The 27,095-nt window shown below is 44.2% G+C and overlaps 4 protein-coding genes and 1 pseudogene across 4 annotated transcripts; 1 reads left to right on the top strand and 4 right to left on the bottom strand.

Moving 5' to 3' along the window:
* Nucleotides 1–2,024: 2,024 nt before the first annotated feature.
* LOC139363632 (TATA-box binding protein associated factor 11 like protein 2-like) lies at nucleotides 2,025–2,493 on the bottom strand. Its single transcript, XM_071097903.1, has one exon. The coding sequence runs from the start codon at nucleotides 2,481–2,483 to the stop codon at nucleotides 2,037–2,039; it is 447 nt and encodes a 148-aa protein (XP_070954004.1). The 5' UTR covers nucleotides 2,484–2,493; the 3' UTR covers nucleotides 2,025–2,036.
* Nucleotides 2,494–5,108: 2,615 nt separating this feature from the next.
* LOC139363970 (TATA-box-binding protein-associated factor 11-like protein 12) lies at nucleotides 5,109–5,663 on the bottom strand. Its single transcript, XM_071099212.1, has one exon. It carries the CDS (start codon nucleotides 5,661–5,663, stop codon nucleotides 5,109–5,111), a length of 555 nt encoding a protein of 184 aa, XP_070955313.1.
* A 3,342-nt stretch (nucleotides 5,664–9,005) lies between these two features.
* Nucleotides 9,006–9,564, bottom strand: LOC139363631 (histone H3.3-like; annotated as a pseudogene).
* A 3,801-nt stretch (nucleotides 9,565–13,365) lies between these two features.
* On the top strand, nucleotides 13,366–14,052 carry LOC139363630 (TATA-box binding protein associated factor 11 like protein 2). Its single transcript, XM_071097901.1, has one exon. The coding sequence runs from the start codon at nucleotides 13,427–13,429 to the stop codon at nucleotides 14,024–14,026; it is 600 nt and encodes a 199-aa protein (XP_070954002.1). The 5' UTR covers nucleotides 13,366–13,426; the 3' UTR covers nucleotides 14,027–14,052.
* Nucleotides 14,053–19,501: 5,449 nt separating this feature from the next.
* On the bottom strand, nucleotides 19,502–20,482 carry LOC105492329 (histone H3.X). The gene has a single exon (XM_011759340.3). It carries the CDS (start codon nucleotides 20,168–20,170, stop codon nucleotides 19,760–19,762), a length of 411 nt encoding a protein of 136 aa, XP_011757642.2. The 5' UTR covers nucleotides 20,171–20,482; the 3' UTR covers nucleotides 19,502–19,759.
* Nucleotides 20,483–27,095: the final 6,613 nt, after the last annotated feature.

The following is a 27,095-nucleotide window of genomic DNA, read 5'->3' as shown; positions in this document are numbered from 1 at the left end:
AATTCAGGCCCACTTGTTTGTTCTGCCTGCTGCTGGGAGGATGCTCTCAGATCCTACAGGTGTTGACCGGGTCTGCGCTGTGGGACTCCCTGGGTCTGCACAGCCAGTGCTGAGGAATCTCCCTCAGGGAATGGAATCTCAGGGAGGTTCAGTCCCTTATAAAGAGTTCAGATGATTGAATTAGACCCAGCCCTTAACAGCTATTGGTTCAGGGTATCCTTAATCTAATCAGGGATTTGGGCGGCTCCTGAATTCATGGCTCCGCCCACACTCAAGGTAGGGGCAGATGGAGGGTGAGTCTCTGAGGGGCAGGAAATGCAGGGGGCATTTCAGAATTCTGTCTTCCTCACAGAATCGTAAAGTTCACGTCTCACAACAACAACCACAACAAAACATTTACAGTAAAAATGAGACATTTTATGAAGTGGCACATTAGAACATTTAAATGTCTGAGAAAAAAATGTCTAACTCATAGGGAAACGAGTGGTTTATGAGATACTCTGAATGGAAACTGGGCTGGGTGAGGGGAATTTGAAAATATCATTTCAATTTTATTTTATTTGTTTATGTATTTAGTTACTTATTTATCTTTCAGACAGAGTCTCGCTCTGCGCCCCAGGATGGATTGCAGTGGTCTGATCTCAACGCACTGCAACCTCCACCTTCTGGTCTCAAGCGATTCTCCTGCCTCAGCCTCCAGAGTAGCTAGGAATCAACGTGCACACCACCACGCCGGGTTAATCTTTGTATTTTTTAAAGTAGAGACAAGGTTTCACCATGTTGGCCAGGATGGTCTTGAACTGCTGACTTCAACAGTCCCCCTTGGATTCCCAAAGTGAATGGGAATGTTCACAATGATTTGATAATAAATCTCAGATCTTTATTTTAAGATGGAAAAGTCTTCTTTGCCATAATAAAGGTAAAGGAGAGTATGTATAAACAGACGTTGGGATAACTTTATAACTCCTGATGAACCTACTTTGTTCCATATAATAAAGGTAATCTGGAACACAATAAAGGTAAAGTAGAGTATATACAAGGAGACTGTGGGATGACTTTATACCTTCTGATGAACCTACTTTGTTCCATATCTCAATAATTCCTTTTCTACGTTGCCGTACTCAGTTTCGATTTTCTGCGCAGATGGCCTATAGAAAGCGTAAAATCAAGATGCTCTGTGACAGTGTTTTAAACTAAATTTGGGTGCCTATAGAAGCACTGGTAATATGACCACATGAAGCAAACCTGAAGGATCAATAAGCTCTCTCTATTTGTGTCTTTTAAAGTGCAGATGATCATTACAAATGGGTGTTCACAGACAGGTGGTTTTCGTACTCTGTTCCTCGCTCTCTAGTCTTATAAAATTCTCCTACGCTATGTTAATTGCCAATAATGTAGATGACCACTTGCCGACATAAAGCAAAGGAGGGAGGAATGTATATGAGAAGAGTCAAATAAGAGAAAATAACGCTTTGTAATTTTGTTTTTATTTCTTCAGTTTGGAAACAGTTCAATGATGAATCAAAACAATCCATACAAGAATGTAAACGACATACAAGGACAACAATTGCAGGGCTCCTGCTCAGGCACAGCCTCCAGGGCAGAATAACACAAGAGAAAAGTCTCCGCAGGCTGCATTGATTGAAACCAGACCTAATCGTCAAAGTTAAGACACAGCAACTCCAGGCTTCAGCATAAAACCATACAAGTCCCCTGGAAGACGTGTCCCCCTCTGAAAGCATCTCCCTGCCCACAGACAACTGAAGGCCCGCGCACTCATCTTCTTCCAACTACGCAGACAGGGAAAGATGCCTCTGTATGCCCTAGGAAGCAGAAATATTTAGTCAAAGTGATTATGAAACAAGTCACTGTCCTCATCTGGGGAAGACAAATGTCAGTTTGTGAAAGATGTTAAAGTTCTACGTAAACGCAGGGTGGACTGAGATGCAGAAGCTCCAGCAAACACGGTCCCGTCATGGGAAGATGGATGCAGTACTTCTCCCTTCAGGACCACACCTGTCCCTCTGGCCGTGGGCCTAAAAGAACATGGTTTTTCCGTCGTTGCTGTTGGGGAAGAGGCCCTTGCGCTTTAACCTGCGAACAGCCTCCCTTAAATGCTTGGGCTGAAGCGGGGGCGTTTCTCCCCACATCTCACACACGTCCAGGGCCTCTTCCACCACCTCTCCAACCAAGACCTTGGCTATTCCAGCCATGGCAATGGCCGTGTTCTCAGACACCGAGCTGCCACTGATAGACCGCATCAGATGTGCAACGCGTGCTTTTGGGAAAGCTGACCGGCGACACACTTCATAGCGGGCCAGCTGCTCCTCAGACATGGCGGACAGCAGGGTGCTCATCCTCCGAGCCTCCTCTGCATCCACGGTGGGCTTCCTCTCCTTCTTTCCTTTGGTGTCTGTTTTCAGTCTTTTGGCTGCAGGAGGAGCTGAGGCTGAGGCTTCATTGTCACCTTCCGTGAGGTCCATGACATCCTGACTCCTGAGCTCACCTTTCTGAAACCTGGGTTCTTCCAAGTTCCCATCTAGGACCTCAGGGATTCCATCCATGTTGCTGTCCTTCAGACCTCGGGGCATGGCGAACATCTCAGCAGACACACCTGCTTGCCTGCCCGGGTGGGATTCAGGTCTGCTCTCTGACAGCGCTGTAGAGGCGGAAGTTCCGGCTGGGGTGGTTTGATTATGGATCTGCAACGAGAACCTTCCAAAGATTTTGGCTGCTGTGTTTCTCTGAGGCACAGTTTAGCCACAACTGGACACAGCTCCCTGCCTCCCGCTCCCACACACAAACACACACACTGGTTTTCTCACTTCCGCAATGTGAAGAAATTTGTGGATGGAGAGTATATGAGTTTTAGATCAATGTATAATAAATTCTCACAAATTTGGGGTCTTTAAAACAAACCCCAACTCACAGGTCAGAAGTTCTACTGAGCCAAGTGACTGCCTCCTGCTCAGAGTCACACGAGGGACCTCCAGGATGGGTCTGACTGTGTGGTCGTTGCCTTCACCTGAGAAGAGTCTGGCTTCGATCTGATTCGAGTTGGTGGCAGAATTCAGGCCCACTTGTTTGTTCTGCCTGCTGCTGGGAGGATGCTCTCAGATCCTACAGGTGTTGACCGGGTCTGCGCTGTGGGACTCCCTGGGTCTGCACAGCCAGTGCTGAGGAATCTCCCTCAGGGAATGGAATCTCAGGGAGGTTCAGTCCCTTATAAAGAGTTCAGATGATTGAATTAGACCCAGCCCTTAACAGCTATTGGTTCAGGGTATCCTTAATCTAATCAGGGATTTGGGCGGCTCCTCAATTCATGGCTCCGCCCACACTCAAGGTAGGGGCAGATGGAGGGCGAGTCTCTGAGGGGCAGGAAATGCAGGGGGCATTTCAGAATTCTGTCTTCCTCACAGAATCGTAAAGTTCACGTCTCACAACAACAACCACAACAAAACATTTACAGTAAAAATGAGACATTTTATGAAGTGGCACATTAGAACATTTAAATGTCTGAGAAAAAAATGTCTAACTCATAGGGAAACGAGTGGTTTATGAGATACTCTGAAAGGAAACTGGGCTGGGTGAGGGGAATTTGAAAATATCATTTCAATTTTATTTTATTTGTTTATGTATTTAGTTACTTATTTATCTTTCAGACAGAGTCTCGCTCTGCGCCCCAGGATGGATTGCAGTGGTCTGATCTCAACGCACTGCAACCTCCACCTTCTGGTCTCAAGCGATTCTCCTGCCTCAGCCTCCAGAGTAGCTAGGAATCAACGTGCACACCACCACGCCGGGTTAATCTTTGTATTTTTTAAAGTAGAGACAAGGTTTCACCATGTTGGCCAGGATGGTCTTGAACTGCTGACTTCAAGTGATCTGTCCCCCTTGGATTCCCAAAGTGAATGGGAATGTTCACAATGATTTGATAATAAATCTCAGATCTTTATTTTAAGATGGAAAAGTCTTCTTTGCCATAATAAAGGTAAAGGAGAGTATGTATAAACAGACCTTGGGATAACTTTATAACTCCTGATGAACCTACTTTGTTCCATTTAATAAAGGTAATCTGGAACACAATAAAGGTAAAGTAGAGTATATACAAGGAGACTGTGGGATGACTTTATACCTTCTGATGAACCTACTTTGTTCCATATGTCAATAATTTCTTTTCTACGTTGCTGTACTCAGTTTCGATTTTCTGCGCAGATGGCCTATAGAAAGCGTAAAATCAAGATGCTCTGTGCCAGTGTTTTAAACTAAATTTGGGTGCCTATAGAAGCACTGGTAATATGACCACATGAAGCAAACCTGAAGGATCAATAAGCTCTCTCTATTTGTGTCTTTTAAAGTGCAGATGATCATTACAAATGGGTGTTCACAGACAGGTGGTTTTCGTACTCTGTTCCTCGCTCTCTAGTCTTATAAAATTCTCCTACGCTATGTTAATTGCCAATAATGTAGATGACCACTTGCCGACATAAAGCAAAGGAGGGAGGAATGTATATGAGAAGAGTCAAATAAGAGAAAATAACGCTTTGTAATTTTGTTTTTATTTCTTCAGTTTGGAAACAGTTCAATGATGAATCAAAAAAATCCATACAAGAATGTAAACGACATACAAGGACAACAATTGCAGGGCTCCTGCTCAGGCACAGCCTCCAGGGCAGAATAACACAAGAGAAAAGTCTCCGCAGGCTGCATTGCTTGAAACCAGACCTAATCGTCAAAGTTAAGACACAGCAACTCCAGGCTTCAGCATAAAACCATACAAGTCCCCTGGAAGACGTGTCCCCCTCTGAAAGCATCTCCCTGCCCACAAACAACTGAAGGCCCGCGCACTCATCTTCTTCCAACTACGCAGACAGGGAAAGATGCCTCTGTATGCCCTAGGAAGCAGAAATATTTGGTCAAAGTGATTATGAAACAAGTCACTGTCCTCATCTGGGGAAGACAAATGTCAGTTTGTGAAAGATGTTAAAGTTCTACGTAAACGCAGGGTGGACTGAGATGCAGAAGCTCCAGCAAACACGGTCCCGTCATGGGAAGATGGATGCAGTACTTCTCCCTTCAGGACCACACCTGTCCCTCTGGCCGTGGGCCTAAAAGAACATGGTTTTTCCGTCGTTGCTGTTGGGGAAGAGGCCCTTGCGCTTTAACCTGCGAACAGCCTCCCTTAAATGCTTGGGCTGAAGCGGGGGCGTTTCTCCCCACATCTCACACACGTCCAGGGCCTCTTCCACCACCTCTCCAACCAAGACCTTGGCTATTCCAGCCATGGCAATGGCCGTGTTCTCAGACACCGAGCTGCCACTGATAGACCGCATCAGATGTGCAACGCGTGCTTTTGGGAAAGCTGACCCGCGACACACTTCATAGCGGGCCAGCTGCTCCTCAGACATGGCGGACAGCAGGGTGCTCATCCTCTGAGCCTCCTCTGCATCCACGGTGGGCTTCCTCTCCTTCTTTCCTTTGGTGTCTGTTTTCAGTCTTTTGGCTGCAGGAGGAGCTGAGGCTGAGGCTTCATTGTCACCTTCCGTGAGGTCCATGACATCCTGACTCCTGAGCTCACTTTCCTGAAACCTGGGTTCTTCCAAGTTCCCATCTAGGTCCTCAGGGATCCCAACCATGTTACTGCCCTTCAGACCTCGGGGCATGGCGAACATCTCAGCAGACACACCTGCTTGCCTGCCCGTCTCCATGGGTGGGATTCAGGTCTGCTCTCTGACAGCGCTGTAGAGGCGGAAGTTCCGGCTGGGGTGGTTTGATTATGGATCTGCAATGAGAACCATTCACAGATTTCAGCTGCTGGGTTTCTGCTGAGCCCCAGTGTAGCCACAACTGGACACAACTCCCTGCCTCCCGCTCCCACACACAAACACACACACTGGTTTTCCCACTTCCGCAATGTGAAGAAACTTGTGGATGGAGAGTATACCAGTTTCAGATCAATGCATAATAAATTCTCATAAATTTTGGGTCTTTAAAACAAACCCCAACTCACAGGTCAGAAGTTCTACTGAGCCAAGTGACTGCCTCCTGCTCAGAGTCACACGAGGGACTTCCAGGAAGGGTCTGACTGTGCAGTCGTTGCCTTCACCTGAGAAGGGTCTGGCTTCGATCTGATTCGAGTTGGTGGCAGAATTCAATGCCTCAGGGTTGTGAGACCCAGGCCCACTTGTTTGTTCTGCCTGCTGCTGGGAGGATGCTCTCAGCTCCTACATGTGTTGACTGGGTCTGGGCTGTGGGGCTCCCTGGGTCTGCACAGCCAGTGCTGAGGAATCTCCCTCAGGGAATGGAATCTCAGGGAGGTTCAGTCCCTTATAAAGAGTTCAGATGATTGAATTAGACTCAGCCCTTAACAGCTATTGGTTCAGGGTATCCTTAATCTAATCAGGGATTTGGGCGGCTCCTCAATTCATGGCTCTGCCCACACTCAAGGGAGGGGCAGATGTAGGGCAAGTCTCTGAGGGGCGGGAAATGCAGGGGGCATTTCAGAATTCTGTCTTCCTCACAGAATCGCAAAGTTCACATCTCACAACAACAACAACAAAAAAAAATTTACAGTAAAAATGAGACATTTTATGAAGTTGCACCTTAGAAAACTTAAATGTCTGGGAAAAAATGTCTAATTCATAGGGAAACGAGTGATTTATGAGATACTCTGAAAAGAAACTGCGCTGTGTGAGGGGAATAGGAAAATATTATTTCAATTTTATTTTATTTTATTTTATCTTATTTATTTATTTATTTTTGAGATAGCGTCTCGCTCTGTCCCCCAGACTGGATTACAGTGGCCTGATCTCAACTCACTGCAACCTCCGCCTCCTGGGCTCAAGCGATTCTCCTGCCTCAGCCTCCAGAGTAGCTGGGACTAAATGTGTGCACCACCACGCAGGGCTAATTTTTGTATTTTTTAAGTAGAGATGGGGTTTTGCCATTTTGGCCAGGCTGATCTTGAACTGCTGACTTCAAGTCATCTGCCTCCCCTTGGCTTCCCAAGTGAAGGGATTACAGGCATGAGTCTGCGCCCAGACTTCAATTTATATATTGCAGATATATATGCATACAAAGGTCACAGAGAAGCACCAAAGACACAGAAAATTATGTCATGCACAAAGATATAAATCATATTTAGGGAAAATTATGTTGTGAAATGGCATAAAAAGTACTTCAGAAGATAAAGCAGACACTCAAATATCTGACTTTTTTTTTTTTTTTTTTTTTTTTTTGAGACGGAGTCTCACGCTGTTGCCCAGGCTGGAGTGCAGTGGCGCGATCTCGGCTCACTGCAAGCTCCGCCTCCCGGGTTCCCGCCATTCTCCTGCCTCAGCCTGCTGAGTAGCTGGGACTACAGGCGCCCGCCACCGCGCCCGGCTAATTTTTTTTTTGTATTTTTAGTAGAGACGGGGTTTCACTGTGGTCTCGATCTCCTGACCTTGTGATCCGCCCGCCTCGGCCTCCCAAAGTGCTGGGATTACAGGCTTGAGCCACCGCGCCCGGCCAAATATCTGACTTTTATATAGCTTTTGTTTATTCCAAAATAGTTGGTAGAAGATATGAAATTACTGGCCAGGCACTGTGGCTCGTACCTGTAATCTCAGCATTTTGGGAGGTCGAGGTGGGTGGATCTCCTGAGGTCAGGAATTCGAGAACAGCCTGGACAACATGGTGAAATCCCTCTTTTCTAGCAACATATGTTTACATCAGAACCTTTGTAAGTCACACAGGGCCTTTGCTTTTCAATATTTACTAGTACTGAAGGCATGATGGGTAGGTTATAAGCAGAATCAAATGGCAACTCAAACAGGAAGAACCATCCAAAACTTGAAAATTAACCCCTGAAATAAAACAAACACAGATACGTAAACTTCTCATAAAAATTAATTGCCACAAACAGTTATCTCTCACTATACTCTTAAAAGACACGGAATTTGTCTAAGCTTTATATACTCCTCATTTTTGTCTTAAACCCTAGTGGGTCTTTATCTAGAGAGGTACACACTCTAGAGAGAGGACTGAATTAATGACTTCTTAAATGAAAAGAGAAGGCGGCCATATACCCCCAAAATATGCAAGCTCATTGAGGCATAAGGAACAAAATTTGGCCGGGTGCGGTGGCTCACGCCTGCAATTCCAACACTTTGGGAGGCCGAGGTGGGCGGATCACAAGGTCAGGAGATCGAGACCATCCTGGCCAACAGGGTGAAACCCCGTCCCTACTAAAAATACAAAAAATTAGCCAGGTGTGGTGGAAGGTGCCTGTAGATCAGGCCTTTCTTTCTGGACTGGGGCCCAGAGGAAGATGACTTTGTTTTGTAGTAGGTGTTTGGGAAATGGCCACAGGGCTGTCCGGTGAGAAAGGTTTCCCTCCAATGCTTGGGCTGCAGTGGGGCACGTCTCCCCGCATCTCAAACACGCCCAGGACCTCGTCTACCACTCCCCCAACCAAGACCTGTATCATTCCAGCCCTGGCCACGGCTGGGACCACGTTCTAGGACACTGAGCTGCTGGTGATGGACTGCATCGGACTTCTGATGGGTGCCTCTCTCCCTTTCCCACCCACAAACAGACCCACACTGGTTTTTGCCTCCCGTAATGTGAAATGACTTGTGTATAGAGATTCTATTCACATTTTAGAAAGTAGGATGTAATGTATGCTCACAGCAAAGATACATTCAGGAACAGCCCAGGAGACAGGGAACATTGAGAACACGGAGCTGCGTATAGGAAAAGTCAAAGTGTGGATCTCATGCGCTGTTTGATCCAATGCAGGAGACATTTTCTATTTGCCACCAATAAGAACTTTATTTGGTTTTCAAGAATATTAGTGAACACATTTTTTCACAATTGTTCCTGATTTGAACTGTTGAAAGGCGTTCAGTGAGAAATTCCCCGTTGACATGAATGCATTAGACCCTCAGTGTAGATGGAAAGTTTACAGAGAAAAGAAAACAGAAACACAGTCGTACCGGTTATATCTGCCTCTGTTGTTACTCCTAATCATATGCAGGGCTACTTTTGGACCCAGTGAGGGACATAAAACCAAAAGTGAAGAGAACCACTAATATCAGAACTATGATTAACACAGAGAGGAAGAAAAACACAACCAAGGGAAGCGAAGCCGTCCACAGTGCAGCGTTTCCCAGGAGCGTGGGCTCTTCGGCACACTCTCCGAGAAGGCGGCGGGCCAGCTGTATGTCTCTGGGCGTAACTGTGTCGCGCCTGGCATGATTAACACATGGGTTGGTGTGTTTAAACCAGGTAGGCCTCGCTGTTCCCCTGAAATCGCCAATGGCCGTACTCTGGAAGCTCAGATCTGGCTGGATGGCGATCTCGCGCACCAGGCGGTGGAAGGGCAGCTTGCGCAGAAGCAGCTGCGTGGACTTCTGATACTTTCTGATTTTGCACAGGGCCAGGGTGCCAAGCCTGTGGCGGTGAGGCTTCTTGATCCCTCGGGTAGCCAGGACCCTCTTGCCGGCAGCTTTGGTGGCCAGGGGCTTCCTGGGGGCCTGCCAGGCGGAGGCTTTGCAGTCGGTCTGCTTGCTGTGAGCCATGGTGTAGGACTGTGGCCTCTCCCTTGTCCTTGGGCTGAGCCTGATGAACTGGAGGCAGCGCTGGTAGCCGACAGCAATGGTATTGGGGATATGGGGCAGGATTCAGAGAGGCTCTGTGTTAGGATCTATGCAGAAGATGCTCCCATACACTTAGCCCCTTCCCACCCAGTCCCAGACTTACCAGCTCACTGGTCAGTGGGTCCGAGGTCCCTGTATTCAGTCTCTTTGACTGACCTTGGGATTCCTAGGTCTGCACACAACAGTGGAGAATGTTTCTCCCGGGCAGTCTTGCTCTGGCCGGAGATCTCTGTGATCTCAGCCAAATTCAGTCATTTATAGGAGGCTTGGATGATTGGATTAGACCCACCCAGCTACCTTCCACCGCATTCTGTGCTTCAGCAGATGCTTAACCTAATCAGGGCTGTGAAAGCTCATTAAGCCCCTGGGTTCTTCCTCCCCCACTAGAGGGAAACACCTCTGGATTGTGCATTGTGGGAGGGATGGTAAATTAAGGTTTTGGGTGCCAAATGGATTCTGAAAGTTTACATTTTATTTACATCAAGGAAATAGTTCCTTAAAGTTGCATGTTAGGCCAGGCGTGGGGGCTCACACCTCTAATCCCAGCACTTTGGGAGGCCGAGGCGGGCAGTTCATGAGGTGAAGAGATTGAAACCATCCTGGCTAACACGGTGAAACCCTGTCTCTATTAAAAATATAAAACATTAGCCAGGCGTGGTGGCGTGCGCCTGTAAGCACAGCTACTCGGGAGGCTGAGGCAGGAGAATCACTTGAACCTGGGGTGCGGAAGTTGCAGTGAGCCGAGATAACACCACTGTACTCCAGCCTGGTGACAAAGTGAGACTCTGTCTCAAAAACAAAAACGAAAACAAAAGATAAAGTTGCACGTTACACAACTTACATGTCTGCAGAAAAACACCAAGGCTTGAGATCATGAGGTCTTCATCGGGTCCCACGAGGATGAACTGAACAGGGAAGGGGAATGTAGAAACCTGAAATGGCCACTCCACTGTGAGGGATTCTCCTGGGGCATTTTTCTCTTCAAAAGTGATGCTCCCGCAAATCTGCTGGTAGCCTCCTGGGGAAGGCAAAGCTTTTCTAAGAAAACAGTGACATGTGAGTGTCACTGATGCCCCCCCCCCTTGTCTTCTTTTCCACTTTGAACGTGGATTTGATGCCTGAACTGAGCTATCCTGTTGTTGCCCAGGATGAAAACACCATGAGGTCCTGAGAAGTCAGCCCCGACCTCACTGAACTGCTGAACTGAGGTCACAGCTTAGCGAAGTAAATATTGAAAACATTTCATTATTTGAATAGCTTTAGCAGTACCAAATTGTTTTAGGTACCATAAAATGAGATACGTTGTTGCTGTATGACCTAGGCTGGAGTGTAGTAGTAAGATCTCTGCTCACTGCAACCTCTGCCTCCTGGGCTCAAGGGATCCTCCCACCTCAGCCTCCCAAGTAGCTGACACCACTGTCACGTACACCACCCCTGGCTAATTTATGTATTTTTTGTAGAGAAGAGGTGTCGCTCTGTTGTCCGGGCTCATCTTGAACTCCTGGGCTCAAGTCATCTGCCTGCCTCAACCTCCCAAAGTGCTGGGATTACAGGCATGAGCCACCATGCCCGGCCAGTAAAACATTTTTGAATAGCCCGACACATATATCTTGTTATTTACAAGCTTTATTTATGGAATATAGTCATTTTGTATATAAAATTAGTTACTTTAATTCTTTGTCCTTAGATAAAACTAAACATAAATCAACATCTAATTTTGTTCTTTATGCCTTGATTATCTTGCATATTTTGGAGGTATATGGCCTTCTTCTTCTCTATTCATTTAAGAAGTCATTAATTCAGACCTCTCTCTAGAGTGTCTACCTCTGTAGATAAAGACCCACTAGAACTTAAGAGAAAAATGAGGAGTATATAAAGTTTAGATAAATTCAGTGCCTTTTTAGAATATAGTGAGAGATACCTATATATGGTAATCAATTTTTATGAGAAGTTTATGTATCTGTGTTTGTTTTATTTCAGGGATTAATTTTCAAGTTTTGGATGGTTCTCCCTATTTGAGTTGCCATTTGTTTCTGCTTATAACCTACCAATCATGCCTTCGGTACTAGTAAATATTGAAAAGCAAAGGCCGTGTGTGACTTACAAAGGTTCCAGTGTAAATATGTGTTACTGGAAAGGAGGGGTTTCACCATGTTGTCCAGGCTGGTCTCGAACTCCTGACCTCAGGAGATCCACCCACCTCGGCCTCCCAAAATCCTGAGATTATAGGCATGAGCCACTGTGCCTGGCCAGTAATTTCATATCTTCTACCAACTATTATTGCATAAACAAAAGCTCTTCAAAAGTCAGATATTTGAGTGTTTGCTTTACCTTCTGAAGTACTTTTTATGCCATTTCACAACATAATTTTCCCTAAATGTGATTCATATCTTTGTGCATGACATAATTTTCTGTGTCTTTGGTGCTTCTCTGTGACCTATGTATACATATACATGTAATATATAAATTGCAGTCGGGGCGCAGTGGCTCATGCTTGTAATCCCTTCACTTTGGGAATCCAAGGGGGGCAGATCACACGAAGTCAGCAGTTCAAGACCAGCCTGGCCAAAATGGTGAAACCTTGTCTCTACTTTTAAAAATACAAAAATTAACCTGGCACGGTGGTGTGCACATTGATTCCTAGCTACTCCGGAGGCTGAGGCAGGAGAATCGCTTGAGGCCAGGAGGTGGAGGTTGCAGTGAGCTGAGATCAGGCCACTGCAATTCATCCTGGGGCACAGAGCGAGACTCTGCCTCAAAGATAATAAGTAAATAAATAAATGAATAAATAAATAAATAAAATTGAAATAACATTTTCATATTTCCCTCACCCAGCCCAGTTTCTTTTCAGAGTATCTGATAAACCACTTGTTTCCCTATGAGTTAGACATTTTTTTCTCAGACACTTCAGTTCTTTAATGTGCAACTTCATAAAATGTCTCATTTTTACTGTAAATGTTTTTCTGTTGTTGTGAGATGTGAACTTTGCGATTCTGTGAGGAAGACAGAATTGTGAAAAGCCCCCTGCATTACCCACCCCTCAGAGACTCGCCCTCCATCTGCCCCTCCCTTGAGTGTGGGCGGAGCCATGAATTGAGGAGCCGCCCAAATCCCTGATTAGATTAAGGATACCCTGAACCAATAGCTATTAAGGGCTGGGTCTAATTCAATCATCTGAACTCTTTATAAGGGACTGAACCTCCCTGAGATTCCATTCTCTGAGGGAGATTCCTCAGCACTGGCTGTGCAGACCCAGGGAGCCCCACAGCGCAGACCCGGTCAACACCTGTAGGAGCCGAGAGCATCCTCCCAGCAGCAGGCAGAACAAACAAGTGGGCCTGAATTCTGCCACCAACTCGAATCAGATCGAAGCCAGACCCTTCTCAGGTGAAGGCAACGACCGCACAGTCAGACCCTTCCTGGAAATCCCTCGTGTGCCTCTGAGCAGCAGGCACTCACTTGGCTCAGTAGAACTTCTGACCTGTGAGTTGGGGTTTGTTTTAAAGACTCAAACTTTATGAGAATTTATTATCCATTGATCTGAAACTGGTATACTCTCCATCCACAAGTTTCTTCACATTGCGGAAGTGAGAAAACCAGTGTGTGTGTTTGTGTGTGGGAGCGGGAGGCAGGGAGTTGTGTCCAGTTGTGGCTACACTGGGGCTCAGCAGAAACCCAGCAGCTGAAATCTGTGAATGGTTCTCATTGCAGATCCATAATCAAACCACCCCAGCCAGAACTTCCGCCTCTACAGCGCTGTCAGAGAGGAGACCTGAATCCCACCCATGGAGACGGGCAGGCAAGCAGGTGTGTCTGCTGAGATGTTCGCCCTGCTCCGAGGTCTGAAGGGCAGTAACAAGGTTGGGATCCCTGAGGACCTAGATGGGAACTTGGAAGAACCCAGGGATCAGGAAGGTGAGCTCAGGAGTCAGGATGTCATGGACCTCACGGAAGGTGACAATGAAGCCTCAGCCTCAGCTCCTCCTGCAGCCAAAAGACTGAAAACAGACACCAAAGGAAAGAAGGAGAGGAAGCCCACCGTGGATGCAGAGGAGGCTCAGAGGATGAGCACCCTGCTGTCCGCCATGTCTGAGGAGCAGCTGGCCCGCTATGAAGTGTGTCGCCGGTCAGCTTTCCCAAAAGCACGCGTTGCACATCTGATGCGGTCTATCAGTGGCAGCTCGGTGTCTGAGAACACGGCCATTGCCATGGCTGGAATAGCCAAGGTCTTGGTTGGAGAGGTGGTGGAAGAGGCCCTGGACGTGTGTGAGATGTGGGGAGAAACGCCCCCGCTTCAGCCCAAGCATTTAAGGGAGGCTGTTCGCAGGTTAAAGCGCAAGGGCCTCTTCCCTAACAGCAACGACGGAAAAACCATGTTCTTTTAGGCCCACGGCCAGAGGGACAGGTCTGTTCGTGAAGGGAGAAGTACTGCATCCATCTTCCCGTGACGGGACCGTGTTTGCTGGAGCTTCTGCATCTCAGTCTACCCTGGGTTTACCTAGGACTTGAACATCTTTCTCAAACTGACATTTGTCTTCCCCAGATGAGGACAGTGACTTGTTTCATAATCACTTTGACCAAATATTTCTGCTTCCTAGGGCATACAGAGGCATCTTTCCCTGTCTGCGTAGTTGGAAGAAGATGAGTGCGCGGGCCTTCAGTTGTTTGTGGGCAGGGAGATGCTTTCAGAGGGGGACACGTCTTCCAGGGGACTTGTATGGTTTTATGCTGAAGCCTGGAGTTGCTGTGTCTTAACTTTGACGATTAGGTCTGGTTTCAATCAATGCAGCCTGCGGAGACTTTTCTCTTGTGTTATTCTGCCCTGGAGGCTGTGCCTGAGCAGCAGCCCTGCAATTGTTGTCCTTGTATGTCGTTTAAATTCTTGTATGGATTGTTTTGACTCATCATTGAACTGTTTCCAAACTGAGGAAATAAAAACAAAATCACAAAGCGTTATTTTCTCTTATTTGACTCTTCTCATACATATTCCTCCCTACTTTGGTTTATGTCGGCAACTGGTCGTCTATATTACTGGCAATTAACATAGCATAGGAGAATTTTATAAGACTAGAGAGAGAGGAAGAGAGTACGAAAACCACCTGTCTGTGAACACCCATTTGTAATGATCATCTGCACTTTAAAAGACACAAATAGAGAGACCTTATTGAGCCTTCAGGTTTGCTTCTTATGGTCATATTACCGGTGCTTCCATAAGCACCCAAATTTTATTTAAAACACTGTCACAGAGCATTCTTGATTTTATGCCATCTGTGTAGAAAATCGAACCTGAGTACAGCAACATAGGAAAGAAATTATTGACATATGGACCAAAGTAGGTTCATCAGGGGTTATAAAGTCATCCCATAGTCTCCTTGTATATACTCTACTTTACCTTTATTGTGTTCCATATTACCTTTATTATATGGAACAAAGTAGTTTCATCAGGAATTTTAAAGTTATCCCAACGTCTCCTTATACATACTCTACTTTACCTTTATTACGGCAAAGAAGACTTTTCCATCATAAAATAAAGATCTGGGATTTATTATGAAGTCATTGTGAACATTCCCAGCACAGCTCGCCAATACTGATCCTGCTAGTTCAGCATGTTTATCTCTGCCCTGTGCCCCCTCAATCACAGAGTAGCAGCAAATAGGGTCTAAAAGCCCCTTCCAGTTCAGTTCTAATATTGAACAGAGAGTACCACCAATTATTTCTTCCTGAAGCCAAATATACCCCCTCAAAACTGTTGCTTTATTTATTTTGAAACTTAAGCTTTTGCTCTTCAAATGGTACTTACGGTACATCGAACCTGTCTTTGACTGGGTCAGTGTTACAGAAACTTTTAAACTTTACCAAAAATGGGGACATTCTGTTTCACACCACCATATTTTGACATTACATAGCTTTCATTTTTTTTTTTTAATCAATTTCCTTGCAAAGGCATATAACAAGTTAGACTCCTGGGTCTAAGGGAGGCAAGTGGAGGGTACAGATTCTTGGAAGAATTCATGGAGTTGGGAGGGCTGTCTCAGAAATTGAAGTACTTGAGCAACCAAAATAAGTAAGATCCAAGGGTCTCAATATCACCCAGTCTTTATACTGCTCTTAGGTTGTTCTTTTTTCCATCACACTTGGGAGTCTCAGAAGCTGTGTTCTGGCCGATGTGGCAGGCGTAGTGCTCTCTGAACACTAGAAGTAAAGAGAACCTTGCCCAAGCAACCTGAGGTGGGGCAAAAATCTACAGGTAGCAGTGAGGGTAGTGATTGGACACACAAGGTTAGAACATTTTTCTGGCCCCGGCATAGAACTCAATGCTTTTCGTGGAGTCTGAGTAAAGCTGAACTGCTGAAGACAGAAGCAAGATCCCATCGAGGTCTCAGAGGTCAGTTCAGGAGCAGAAACACAGTGTTGTTTTTTCAAAGAGGAAAACCGCATTAGCTGAGAAGGTTCAGTGTCCCCACAAATTCTAAATCTTCTCAATGTGTAATATCACATAGCCACAGTTGTCAAGAAGAAAATCTATAGATAGTTATATCTTTCCAGGAAAAATCTTTGACAGCTTTCATGGCTGGTTGTATTACATGTTAATAACAATGTAAGTTTTCCTGGAGCTTCATTGCCATTATTAAAGTCTATCTCATAATGGACATTTGGAGACCGCCTAGAAAAATGTGGCCTCTGGTTGGAACTCGTGAGGTAGTGAGGAGATGACTAACAAATGAAGGGACTGCACTTCACAGCTTCTCTCTCTCTCTCTCTCTCTCTCTCTTTCTCTCTCCTTCCTTCCTTCCTTCCTTCCCTCCCTCCCTCCCTCCTTTCTTTTTCTTTTTTTTTTGTGGAGTCTTGCTGGGTTGCCCAGGCTGGCATACAGTGGCATTATCTTAGTTCACTGTATCCTCTGCCTTCCAGGTTCAAACAATTCTCCTGCCTCAGCCTCCAGAATAGCTGGGATTACAGACATGTGCCATCACACTGGCTAATTTTTGTATTTTTAGTAGAGATGGAGTTTCACCATGTTGGCTAAGCTGCTCTTGACCCGCTGACCTCAAGAGAGCCACCAAAGTGCTGGGATTACAGGTATGACCCACTGTCTATGGCCTACAATTTCACAGTTATTTTCAATACTTTAGGATCACTCTGGAATAAGCTTAACATCTGCTCTGCCTGCCTTTGCCCCCTAAAAGTACTTAGCCTGTGTCCAAATAAAGTTTAAATAATCTAGCTGCACTGTTTCCAAGTGCAAACTATCTAGGGTTTGGTCTTCAAAAGTACAAGTAATCAAAAGGTTGTACCCCAATTAAACAAGTTTAAATAATAATTTGATGGAATTATGTTTTCTATGAAGAAGGATACAAAGTAGAGGGGTAACTTTCATATATAGCGGAGAAGGGTGCCATGCTCTCACAAAATGAATGGAGTCAGATTATTTTAATAGTTTAATAAGTATCACGAATATTGGAGAGACATGTCATATAATTTCAAGTTAGTGCCGAGTCTAGGCATATCTAGCAGTCTATTTGATAAGGAAATATTTTCTTTTATATGAACCCATTAATGAGATAGATGAAGTTGTTTTTAATTTTTAATTAGTTTTTCTTAGTCACATATTCAAGGGCGCATACTACTGTTTGATAAAACAAGATGATTCGACATTAGGTTTTTGTTTTTAAAGATGAAAGAGCTGAAAAACCTTGTTTTGTCACAGCAATGCCATCTAATTATTCAAATTTTTTGAGATCATAATTCAAAAATTACATTGTGATTTAGCTTCAAAAATTTTTTTGTAATGACCTTTGAATTGACAACTCATTAAAACTTTCTGTAGTTTGGATAAAAACAAAAAATTTGAAATGATCTAAACTGAAAAAAATCATGTTTCTCAAAATCTACCTCCTACTCCTTCAGCTACCATGCCACGTTCAACTCTTGGACGTGAAAAGCATTGAAAAATTTAAGTTCTGTTAATTTCAATCCACTTTCACCAAAGAAGTATTGTTTGTGAGAAAGCCATAATCTCATTAATAATGGCCTTAAAAAAATTCAACAGAAAATATGAACTAGTAACTGATCATGATAAGAAAATAAAACCCAGAAAGAGCAGTCCTAAGGCAGAGCAACTTCTGTCTTCAGTGTGAAATCACCATCGTCTCTTGGAAGGGGTTTCTGTTTCAAAGCAGTTTGCTGTCCGGAGGGTGCTAAAGGCCCATACAAGTTTATTCTTCCAAATAGGAAGATGTAGGAAAAAAACTCAGATGTCAGAAATGATCCAAATATTTAGCCAAAATGATTATGACATAGGTTGCTTCCTTCATCCAGATGTGGCCAATTTAAGGGTTTGAAGAAGATATTAAAATTGTGGGTAAATTCAGGGTAGATTGAGACACTGAAGCTCTGGCCCACAAAGTCTTCTGTCATAGGGAACATGGAGCCAGTACTTTTCCTCCCAGGATTTCTTTTCTGGCCTTGAGTCTAAGATCACATAATTTTTTGGTACTTGTTAAAAATGTGGCCCTCTGTAATCCCAGTACTTTGGGAGGCCAAGGTGGGCAGATCATGAGGTCAGGAGATCAAGACCATCTTGGCCAACATGTTGAAACCCCGTCTCTACTAAAACTACAACAAATTAGCTGTATATGGTAGTACTTGCCTGTCATCCTAGCTACTTGGGTGGCTGAGGCAGGAGAATGACTTGAACCAGGGAGTCGGAGGTTGCAGTGGGCCGAGATCATGCCACTGCACTCCAACCTGGCTACAGAGCGAGACTACATCTCAAAAAAAAAAAAAAAAAAAAAAAAAAAAAGGAAAAATTGGGCCGGGTGTGGTGACTCTCGCCTGTAATCCCAGCACTTTGGGAGGCCGAGGTGGGCAGATCACGAGGTCAGGAGATTGAGATCATTTTGGCCAACATAGTGAAACTGTGCCTTTACTAAAAATACAAAAATTAGCTGTGCCTGGTGGCGCTTGCCTGTAATCCCAGCTACTCAGGAGGCTGAGACAAGAGAATCGCTTGAACCAGGGAGTTGGAGGTTGCAGTGAACCGAGACAGAGGGAGACTCCATCTCAAAACAAAAAGGAAAAAAAAAATAGACCGGGCGCAGTGCCTCCCGCCTGTAATCCCAGCACTTTGGGAGCCCAGGCGGGTGCATCACGAGGTCAGGAGATCTAGACCATCCTGGCTAACACGGTGAAACCCGTCCCTACTAAAAACACAAAAAAATTAGCCGGGAGTGGTGGCACTTGCCTGTAGTCCCAGCTACTCAGGAGGCTGAGGCAGGAGAATGGCATGAACCCGGGAGGCGGAGCTTGCAGTGAGCCAAGATCTTGCCACTGCACTCCAGCCTGGACGACAGAGCCAGACTGTGTCTCCAAAAAAAAAAAAAAAAAAAAAAAAAAAAATAATAATAATAAATAAATAAAAGTGTTCCTTAAACTTGATCGTACAGTCTGCCTGCCTCAAACGGTTTGGCTGCAGTGGGGGTGTGTCTCCTTACATCTCATAGACTTCTAGGGCCTCTGCTACTACCTCCCCTACCGAGACCTGGGTCATTCCAGTCATGGCCATGGATGTGACCACGTTCTAGGACGCTGAACTGCCAGAGATGGACAGCATCAGACTTCTAAAGGCTTCCTCTTTCCCTTTCCTACCCACAAACACAGTCACACTGCCTCCCATAATGTGAAGTGCCTTGTGCATAGAGAGTCTGTTCGTATTTTAGGAAGTGGAGTTGAATGTGTGTTCATAGCAAACTAGTAGGAACAGCCCAGGACGCAGGGAACATTGCAAACACAGAGCTGCATGCGGGAAAAGTCAAAGTGCGGATCTCATCTACTGATCAAGTTAAACAAACGTCACCGAGTTGCCATCAGGAAGAGATTTATTTGGTTTGAAGTAGTCTAAACACAGGCGTAGTCCAGTGAAAATGAACAGGTTTCTTGCAAATTGATGTAGAGTTGAAGTGCTGAAACTCGCTCACTGAAACTTCCCACTTGACACTACTAGTGCCTTATGACCCTCAAGGTAGATTAGACATTGACAAAAGCACACAGAAACACCACCAAGACCTGATTTCTGCCTGTTTCCACTCCCAATCCTATGCTTAGCTACCTTTGGGCTCTTAAGCACCCTCTCCGCGGATGCGGCGGGCCAGCTGCATGTCTCTGGGCATAATTGTGACACGTCTGGCATGGATGGCACACAGGTTGGTATCTTCAAAGAGGCTCACCAGGTAGGCCTCGCTGGCCTCCTGCAGGGCGCCAATGGCCGCGCTCTGGAAGCGCAGGTCCGGCCTGATGGCCTGGGCGATCTCGCGCACCAGGCGCTGGAAAGGCAGCTTGCGCAGGAGCAGCTGCGTGGACTTCTGGTACTTTCTGATTTCGCGCAGCGCCTGGGTGCCAGGCCTATAGCGGTGAGGCTTCTTGATCCCTCCTCTAGGCGGCGCCCTTTTGGCGGCTGCTTTGGTGGCCAGGGGCTTCCTGGGGGCCTGCCAGTTGGTGGCTTTGCGGGCGGTCTGCTTGGTGCGCGCCATGGCCTGGGCTGTAGCCTCTCCCCTCTCTTTGGGCCGAGCCTGGCCTGCTGCAGGCGGTGCTGGCGTCAGAGAGCGAGGGCAGTGGTGCTGTGGATTCAGGATTCAGAGAGCCTGTGAGTTGAGATCCATGGGCATGACCCTCCTACACACTTAGTCCCTGCAAACCCAGCCCCCAGACTTACCAGCTCTCAGGTCTGTGGGGCAGAGGCTGGGCTGTTTAGTTTCCCCACAGGGTCCTGGGTTTTTTTGGTCTTCACAGCAGCGGCCAGGAATCTCCCTCGCAGGCAGTCTCTTTCTGACTGGAGATCTCTGGTCTCAGTAAAGCCCTGCCTCTTATAAGGGGCTCAGATGATTGCATTAAACCCACCCAGCTACCCTCCATTGTACTCCCTGCTTCACTAGATCCTCAAGCTCATCAGGGTTGTGAAAATCCAATCAAGTCCCCGCGTTCTGCACACACCCAAGGGAGGGGCAAACCTCTGGCATGTGCCTTGTGGGAGGAATGGTAGGTGGGTGGGTCACCCAAAGTTCTAGGTGTGAAAGATAATCTGAAAGTTTACATTTTTCCATCGTCATGGAAATATTGACAGTGGAAAAAATTTTTTAGCAAAGTCGAAAGTTAGCCAACAATCACATCTGCTCCCAAACACCAAGGCCTGAGATCATGAGGTTTTATCAGTTCCTTTGAGAATGAAGTGTGTCGGGAGGGGGGTTGGAGGGGGTATGGAAATTGGTAAAATTTGAAATGGTCACTTCTCTGTCAGGGATTCTCCTGTGACATTTTCTCCCCAAAAGTGACACTCATGAAAATCTTCTTGTAGCCTCCAGCAGATTTGACTCCGGATAAGCCAAAGCTTTCCTGAGAAAAGAATCACATGTGACTGTCACTGGTTTTCCCCTCAGCCCCCTCAAGCTCCTTTTCCCCTTTGAAGGGGGAAGGGAGCCTTAGCTGAGCTACCCTGCCATTGCCCATGATGGGAATGCCATGAGGTCCTGAGAAGCCAGCCTTGACCTCACTGACCTGCTGACCCGAGGTCACAGCTGAGCTAAGAAAACATTGAATGTATTTTGTTATTTCAGTATTTGTAGGGGTACCTGTGGTTTTAGGTGCCATAGATAAATTGTGTAGTTGTGAATTCTCTTCAAATACACCATTAAAAGACTTTTGTGATACCTGTAGTAGAAATTAATACCCAATTCCATGTAGGTACGGCACACAAAACAAGAGATTCCATGATATCAGTACTTACAAAATAAGTTCATATGAGTGTTTTAAAATTCGAGCTTCTTATTATCACTGTTTTGTTGTTAAATTTTTTTAAGTGTGTTTCAATAGCTTTAGGAGTACACGTTGTCTTTGGTTCCATAGATGAATTGTATAGTGTTGAAGTCTGGGATTTGAGTGCACTCATCACCCAGTTAGTTTACATTTTACTCAACGGGCAGTTTCTCCTCCGTCACCCTCCTCTCACCCTCCCCACTTCTGAGTCTCTGATGTTTAGTATACTACACTGCATGCCTTTGTGGACCCATAGCTTAGCTTTCACTTCTAGGTGAGATGGTGCACTATTCGCTTGTAGATTCCTGAGTTACTTTTCAGAGAATAATGACCTCCAGTTCCATCCAAGTTGCTGAAATGACATAGTTTCATTCCTGTTTATGGCTGAGTAGCAGTCCATGGTGTATATGTTCCTGTTTTCTTTTTGTTTGTTTATTATTAGTATTATTTCAGTAGTTTTTGGGGAGCAGGTAGTGTTTGGTTACATGGATAAGTTATTTAATGCACAGAATTTCGGAAATTTTGGTATGCCTGTCACCTGAGCAGTGTACACTGTACCCAATGTGTAGCCTTTTATTCCTCGTCCCCTTCCACCCTTCCACCCAAGTCCACAAGTTTCATTGTAACATTCTTATGTTTTTGTGTTGTCATAGCTCAGCTCCCGTTTATAAGTGAGAACATATAATGTTTGATTTTCCATTCTTGAGTTACTTCACTTAAAATAGTGGTCTCCAATTCCATCCAGGTTGCTGGGAATACCATTATTTCTTTCCTATTTTTGGCTGAGTTGTATTTAGTGGTATGTGTGTGTGTGTGTGTGTGTGTGTGTGTGTATGTATACATATATATTTTATATATATATGCATATATATATGCATATATATAATGCATATATATATTTTATATATATATGTATATATATAAAACATTTTCTTTATCGACCCGATTGATGGGCATTGGCTGGTTTCTTTCTTTGCTTTTCTTTTTTTGAGACGGAGTCTCACTCTGTCACCCAGGCTGGAGTGCAGTGGAGCGATCTCGGCTCACTGCAAGCTCCGCCTCCCAGGTTCACGCTATTCTTCTGCTTCAGCCTCTGGAGTAGCTGGGACTACAGGTGCTTGCCACCATGTCAGCTAATTTGTTGTATCTTTAGTAGAGATGGGGTTTCACCATGTTAGCCAGGATGGTCTTGATCTCCTGACCTCATGATCCACCCACCTTGGCCTCCCAAAGTGCTGGGATTACAGGCATGAGCCACTGCGCCCAGTCTGGTTTCATGTTTTTGCAATTGTGAATTGTGCTGCTATAAACATGTGTGTGCAAGTGTTTTTTTCAGATAATGACTTATTTTTCTCTGGGCCGATACCCAGTAGTGGAATTGGTGGATCAAATGGTAGATCTACTTTTAGTTCTTTAGGGAATCTCCACACTGTTTTCCATAGTGGTTGTGCTAGTTTACATTCCCACCAGCAGTGTAAAAGTGTTCCTCACCTCATCCACCATAACATCTATTATTTTTTGATTTTTAAATTATGGCCATTCTTGCAGGAGTAAGGTGGCATTGCATTGTGCTTTTGATTTACATTTCCCTGATCATTATTGAACATTTTTTCATATGTTTGGTGGCTATTTGCATATCTTCTTTTGAAAATTGCCTATTTATGTTTTAGCCCACTTTTTGACTGGATTATTTGTTCTTTTCCTTGCGGCTTTGTTTGAGTTCCTTGTAGATTCTCAACATTAGTCCTTTGTAAGATACATAGTATGTGAATATTTTCTCCCACTCTGTAGGTTGTTTGTTTACTCTGTTGATTATTATTAAGATTTTTGTTGTGCAGAAGCTTTTTAGTTTAATTAAGTCCCATCTATTTATCTTTGTTTTTCTTGCATTTGCTTTTGGGTTCTTGGTCATTAACTCTTTGCCTAAGCTAATGTCTAGAAGAGTTTTTCTGATGTTACCTTCTAGAACTTTTATGGTTTCAGGTCTCAGATTTAAAGTATTTGATCCATCTTTTTTTTTTTTTTTTTTTTTTTGAGACGGAGTCTCACGCTGTTGCCCAGGCTGGAGTGCAGTGGCGCGATCTCGGCTCACTGCAAGCTCCGCCTCCCGGGTTCCCGCCATTCTCCTGCCTCAGCCTCCTGAGTAGCTGGGACTACAGGCGCCCGCCACCGCGCCCGGCTAATTTTTTGTATTTTTAGTAGAGACGGGGTTTCACTGTGGTCTCGATCTCCTGACCTTGTGATCCGCCCGCCTCGGCCTCCCAAAGTGCTGGGATTACAGGCTTGAGCCACCGCGCCCGGCCTTTGATCCATCTTGAGTTGATTTTTGTATAAGGTGAGAGTTGAGGATCCACTTTCATCCTTCTATATAAAGCTTGCCAATTATCCCGGCACTATTGGTTGAATAGGGTGTCCTTTCGCTCCTTTACGTTTTTGTTTGCTTTGTCGAAGATCAGTTGGCTGTAAGTATTTGGCTTTATTTCTGGGTTATGTATTTTGTTCCATTGGTCTATATGCCTATTTTTATACCAGTAGCATGCTGTTTTGGTACCTATAACCTTGCAGTATAATTTGAAGTTGGGTAATGTGATGCCTCCATATTCCTTCTTTGTACTCAGCCTTACTTTGGCTATGCAGGCTCTTTTATACTCCCATATAAATTTTAGAATAGCTTTTTTCTAGTTCTGTGAAGAATGATAATGGAATATTGATGGAAATTGCATTGAATTTGTAGATCGCTTTTGGCAGTATAGTCATTTTTACAATATTGATTCTACCCATCCATGAGCATGGGATGTTTTTATATTTGTTTCTTTCATCTATGATTTCCTTCAGCCGTATTTTGCACTCTTCCTTGTAGAGGTCTTTCACATCCTTGGATAGGTATATTCCTAAGTACTTTATTTTTTGCAGCTATTATAAAAGGGGTTGAGTTCTTGATTTGATTCTTAGCTTGGTCACTGTTGGTTTTTAGCAGTGCTACTGATTTGTATACATTGATTTTGTATCCTTAAACTTTACTGAATTCGTTTAACAGATCTAAGGGCTTTTTACATGAGTCTTTAAGATTTTCGAGGTATACAATCATACCATTGGAGACAGTGACAGTTTAACTTCCTCTTTAACAATTTGGATGCCCTTTATTTCTTTTGTATGATTACTCTGGCTAAGACTTCCAGTACTATGTTGAATAGGAGTAGTGAGAAAGGGCAACCTTGTTTTGTGCCAGTTTGCAAAGGAAATGCTTCCAGCCCTTGACCATTCAGTATGATATTGGCTGTGGATTGATCATATCTGACTCTTATTATTTTGAGGTATGTTCCTTCAATACCTAGTTTATTGAGAGTTTTTAACATGAAGTGATGTTTAATTTTATGAAAGGTCTTTTCTATATCTATTGAGATAATCATGTGGTTTTTGTCTTTAGTTCTGTTTATGTGATGAATCACATTTATTGATGTGTGTATGTTGAACAAGCCTAGCATCATGGGGATGAAGCCTACTTGATTGTGGTGGATAAGCTTTTTGATGTGCTGCTGGATTTGATTTGCCAGTATTTTGTTGAGGAATTTTGCATCAATGTTTATCAAGGATATTAGCCTCAGGTTTTCTTTTATTGTTGTTATCTCTGCCAGGTTTTGGTATCAGAATGATGCTGGCCTAGTATTTTGGAATAGTTTCAGTAGGAATGGTACCAGCTCCCTCTTTTTTTTTTTTAATTAACCTCTGATAGAATTCAGCTGTGAATCCTCTGGTCCTGGGCTTTTTTTGATTGGTAGGCTATTAATTACTGCTTCAATTTTAGAACTTATTATTGGTCTATTTGAGAATTTGATTTCTTCTGGATCAGTCTTGGTAGGGTGTTCATGTCCAGGAATTTATGTATTTCTTCTAATTTTCTAGTTTGTGTGCATGGAGGTGTTGTTTATAGTCTCTGATGGTTGTGTGTATTTCCCTGGGGTTAGTGGTGATATCCCCCATGTTTCTGATTGTGGTTTTTTTTTTTTTTTTTTTTTTGAGACGGAGTCTCTATCACCATGCTGGAGTGCAGTGGCACTATCTCGGCTCACTGCAACCTTCACCTCCTGGGTTCAAGCAATTCTCCTGCCTCAGCCTCCTGAGTAGCTGGGACTACAGGCATGCGTCACCATGTCCAGCTAATTTTTGTATTTTTAGTAGAGATGGAGTTTCATCATTTTGATCAGGGTGGGCTTGATCTCTTGACCTTGTGATCGACCCCCCTCGGCCTCCCAAAGTGCTGGGATTACAGGCGTGAGTCACCACACCCACCTGATTGTGTTTATTTTAATCTCCTCTTTTTTCTTTTTTATTAGCCTGGATAGAAGTTTATCTATTTTATTAATTTTTTCAAAACACCCGCTACTGAATTCATTGATTTTTTGAAGGGTTTTTAAAAAATGTCTCTATCTCCTTAGTTCAGCTGTGATCTTGGTTATTTATAATCTTCTGTTAGCTTTGGCATTTGTTTGCTCCTGTCCTCTAGATTTTTAGTTGTGATGTTAGGTTTTTAACAAGTTCTTTCTAACTTTTTGATGTGGGTGTTTAGTGCAACAGATTTCCCTCTTAACACTGCTTTAGCTGCGTCCCAGAGATTCTGGTACATTTTATCTTCATTCTCATTAGTTTCAAAGAACTTCTTGATTTCTGCCTTAATTTCATTATTTACCCAAAAGTCATTCCAGTGCAGGTTGTTCAGTTTCCGTGTAGTTGTATGGTTTTGAGTGAATTTCTTAATCTTGAGTTCTAATTTGATTGTTCTGTGGTCCAAGAGACTGTTATAATTTCACTTCTTTTGCATTTGGTGAAAAGTGTTTTACTTCCAATTATGTGATCAATTTTAGAGTGACTGCTGTGTGGTGATGAGAAGAATGTATATTCTATTGTTTTTGGGTGGAGAGTTTTGTAGATATCTGTTAGGTCCATTTGATCCAGAACTGAGTTCAGGTCCTGAATATCTGTTAATTTTCTGTCTTGACGATCTGTCTAATATTGTCAGTGGGGTGTTAAAGTCTCTCATTATTATTGTGTCGGAGTCTAAGTCTGCATTGTTTTATCATGATTCTTAGCTTCTTTCCATTGGGTTACAACATGATCTTTTAGGTCAGTGAAGTTTATTTTTATCCACATCCTGTCATTTTAGCCATCTCATTCTCAGCCCACTTCTGAGCCCTTGGTGGAGAGATGTTGTGGTCATTTGGAGGAAAAGGGACCCTCTGGGTTTTTGAGTTTTCAGGGTTTTTATTGTGCTAATTCTTTCTTTCTTTCTTTCTTTTTTTAAGAATTAAAAGAGGCCCACGTTTTGATGGGGTTGTTTGATTTTTTTTCTTGTAAATTTGTTTAAGTTCTTTGTAGATCCTAGATATTAGCTCTTTGTCAGATAGGTGGATTGCAAAAATTTTCTCCCATTCTGTAGGTTGCCTGTTCACTCTGATGGTAGTTTCTTTTGCTGTGCAGAAGCTCTTTAGTTTAATTACATCCCATTTGTCAATTTTGGCTTTTGTCACCATTGCTTTTGGTGTTTTAAACATGAAGTCCTTACCCATGCCTATGTCCTGAATGGTATTGCCTAAGTTTTCTTTTGGGTTTTTATTGCTTTAGGTCTAACATTTAAGTCTTTAATCCATC

The sequence above is a fragment of the Macaca nemestrina genome, chromosome 6, assembly GCF_043159975.1.
Source record: "Macaca nemestrina isolate mMacNem1 chromosome 6, mMacNem.hap1, whole genome shotgun sequence".
Lineage (NCBI taxonomy): Eukaryota > Metazoa > Chordata > Mammalia > Primates > Cercopithecidae > Macaca > Macaca nemestrina.
This window is presented reverse-complemented; position numbering and strand designations above follow the sequence as displayed.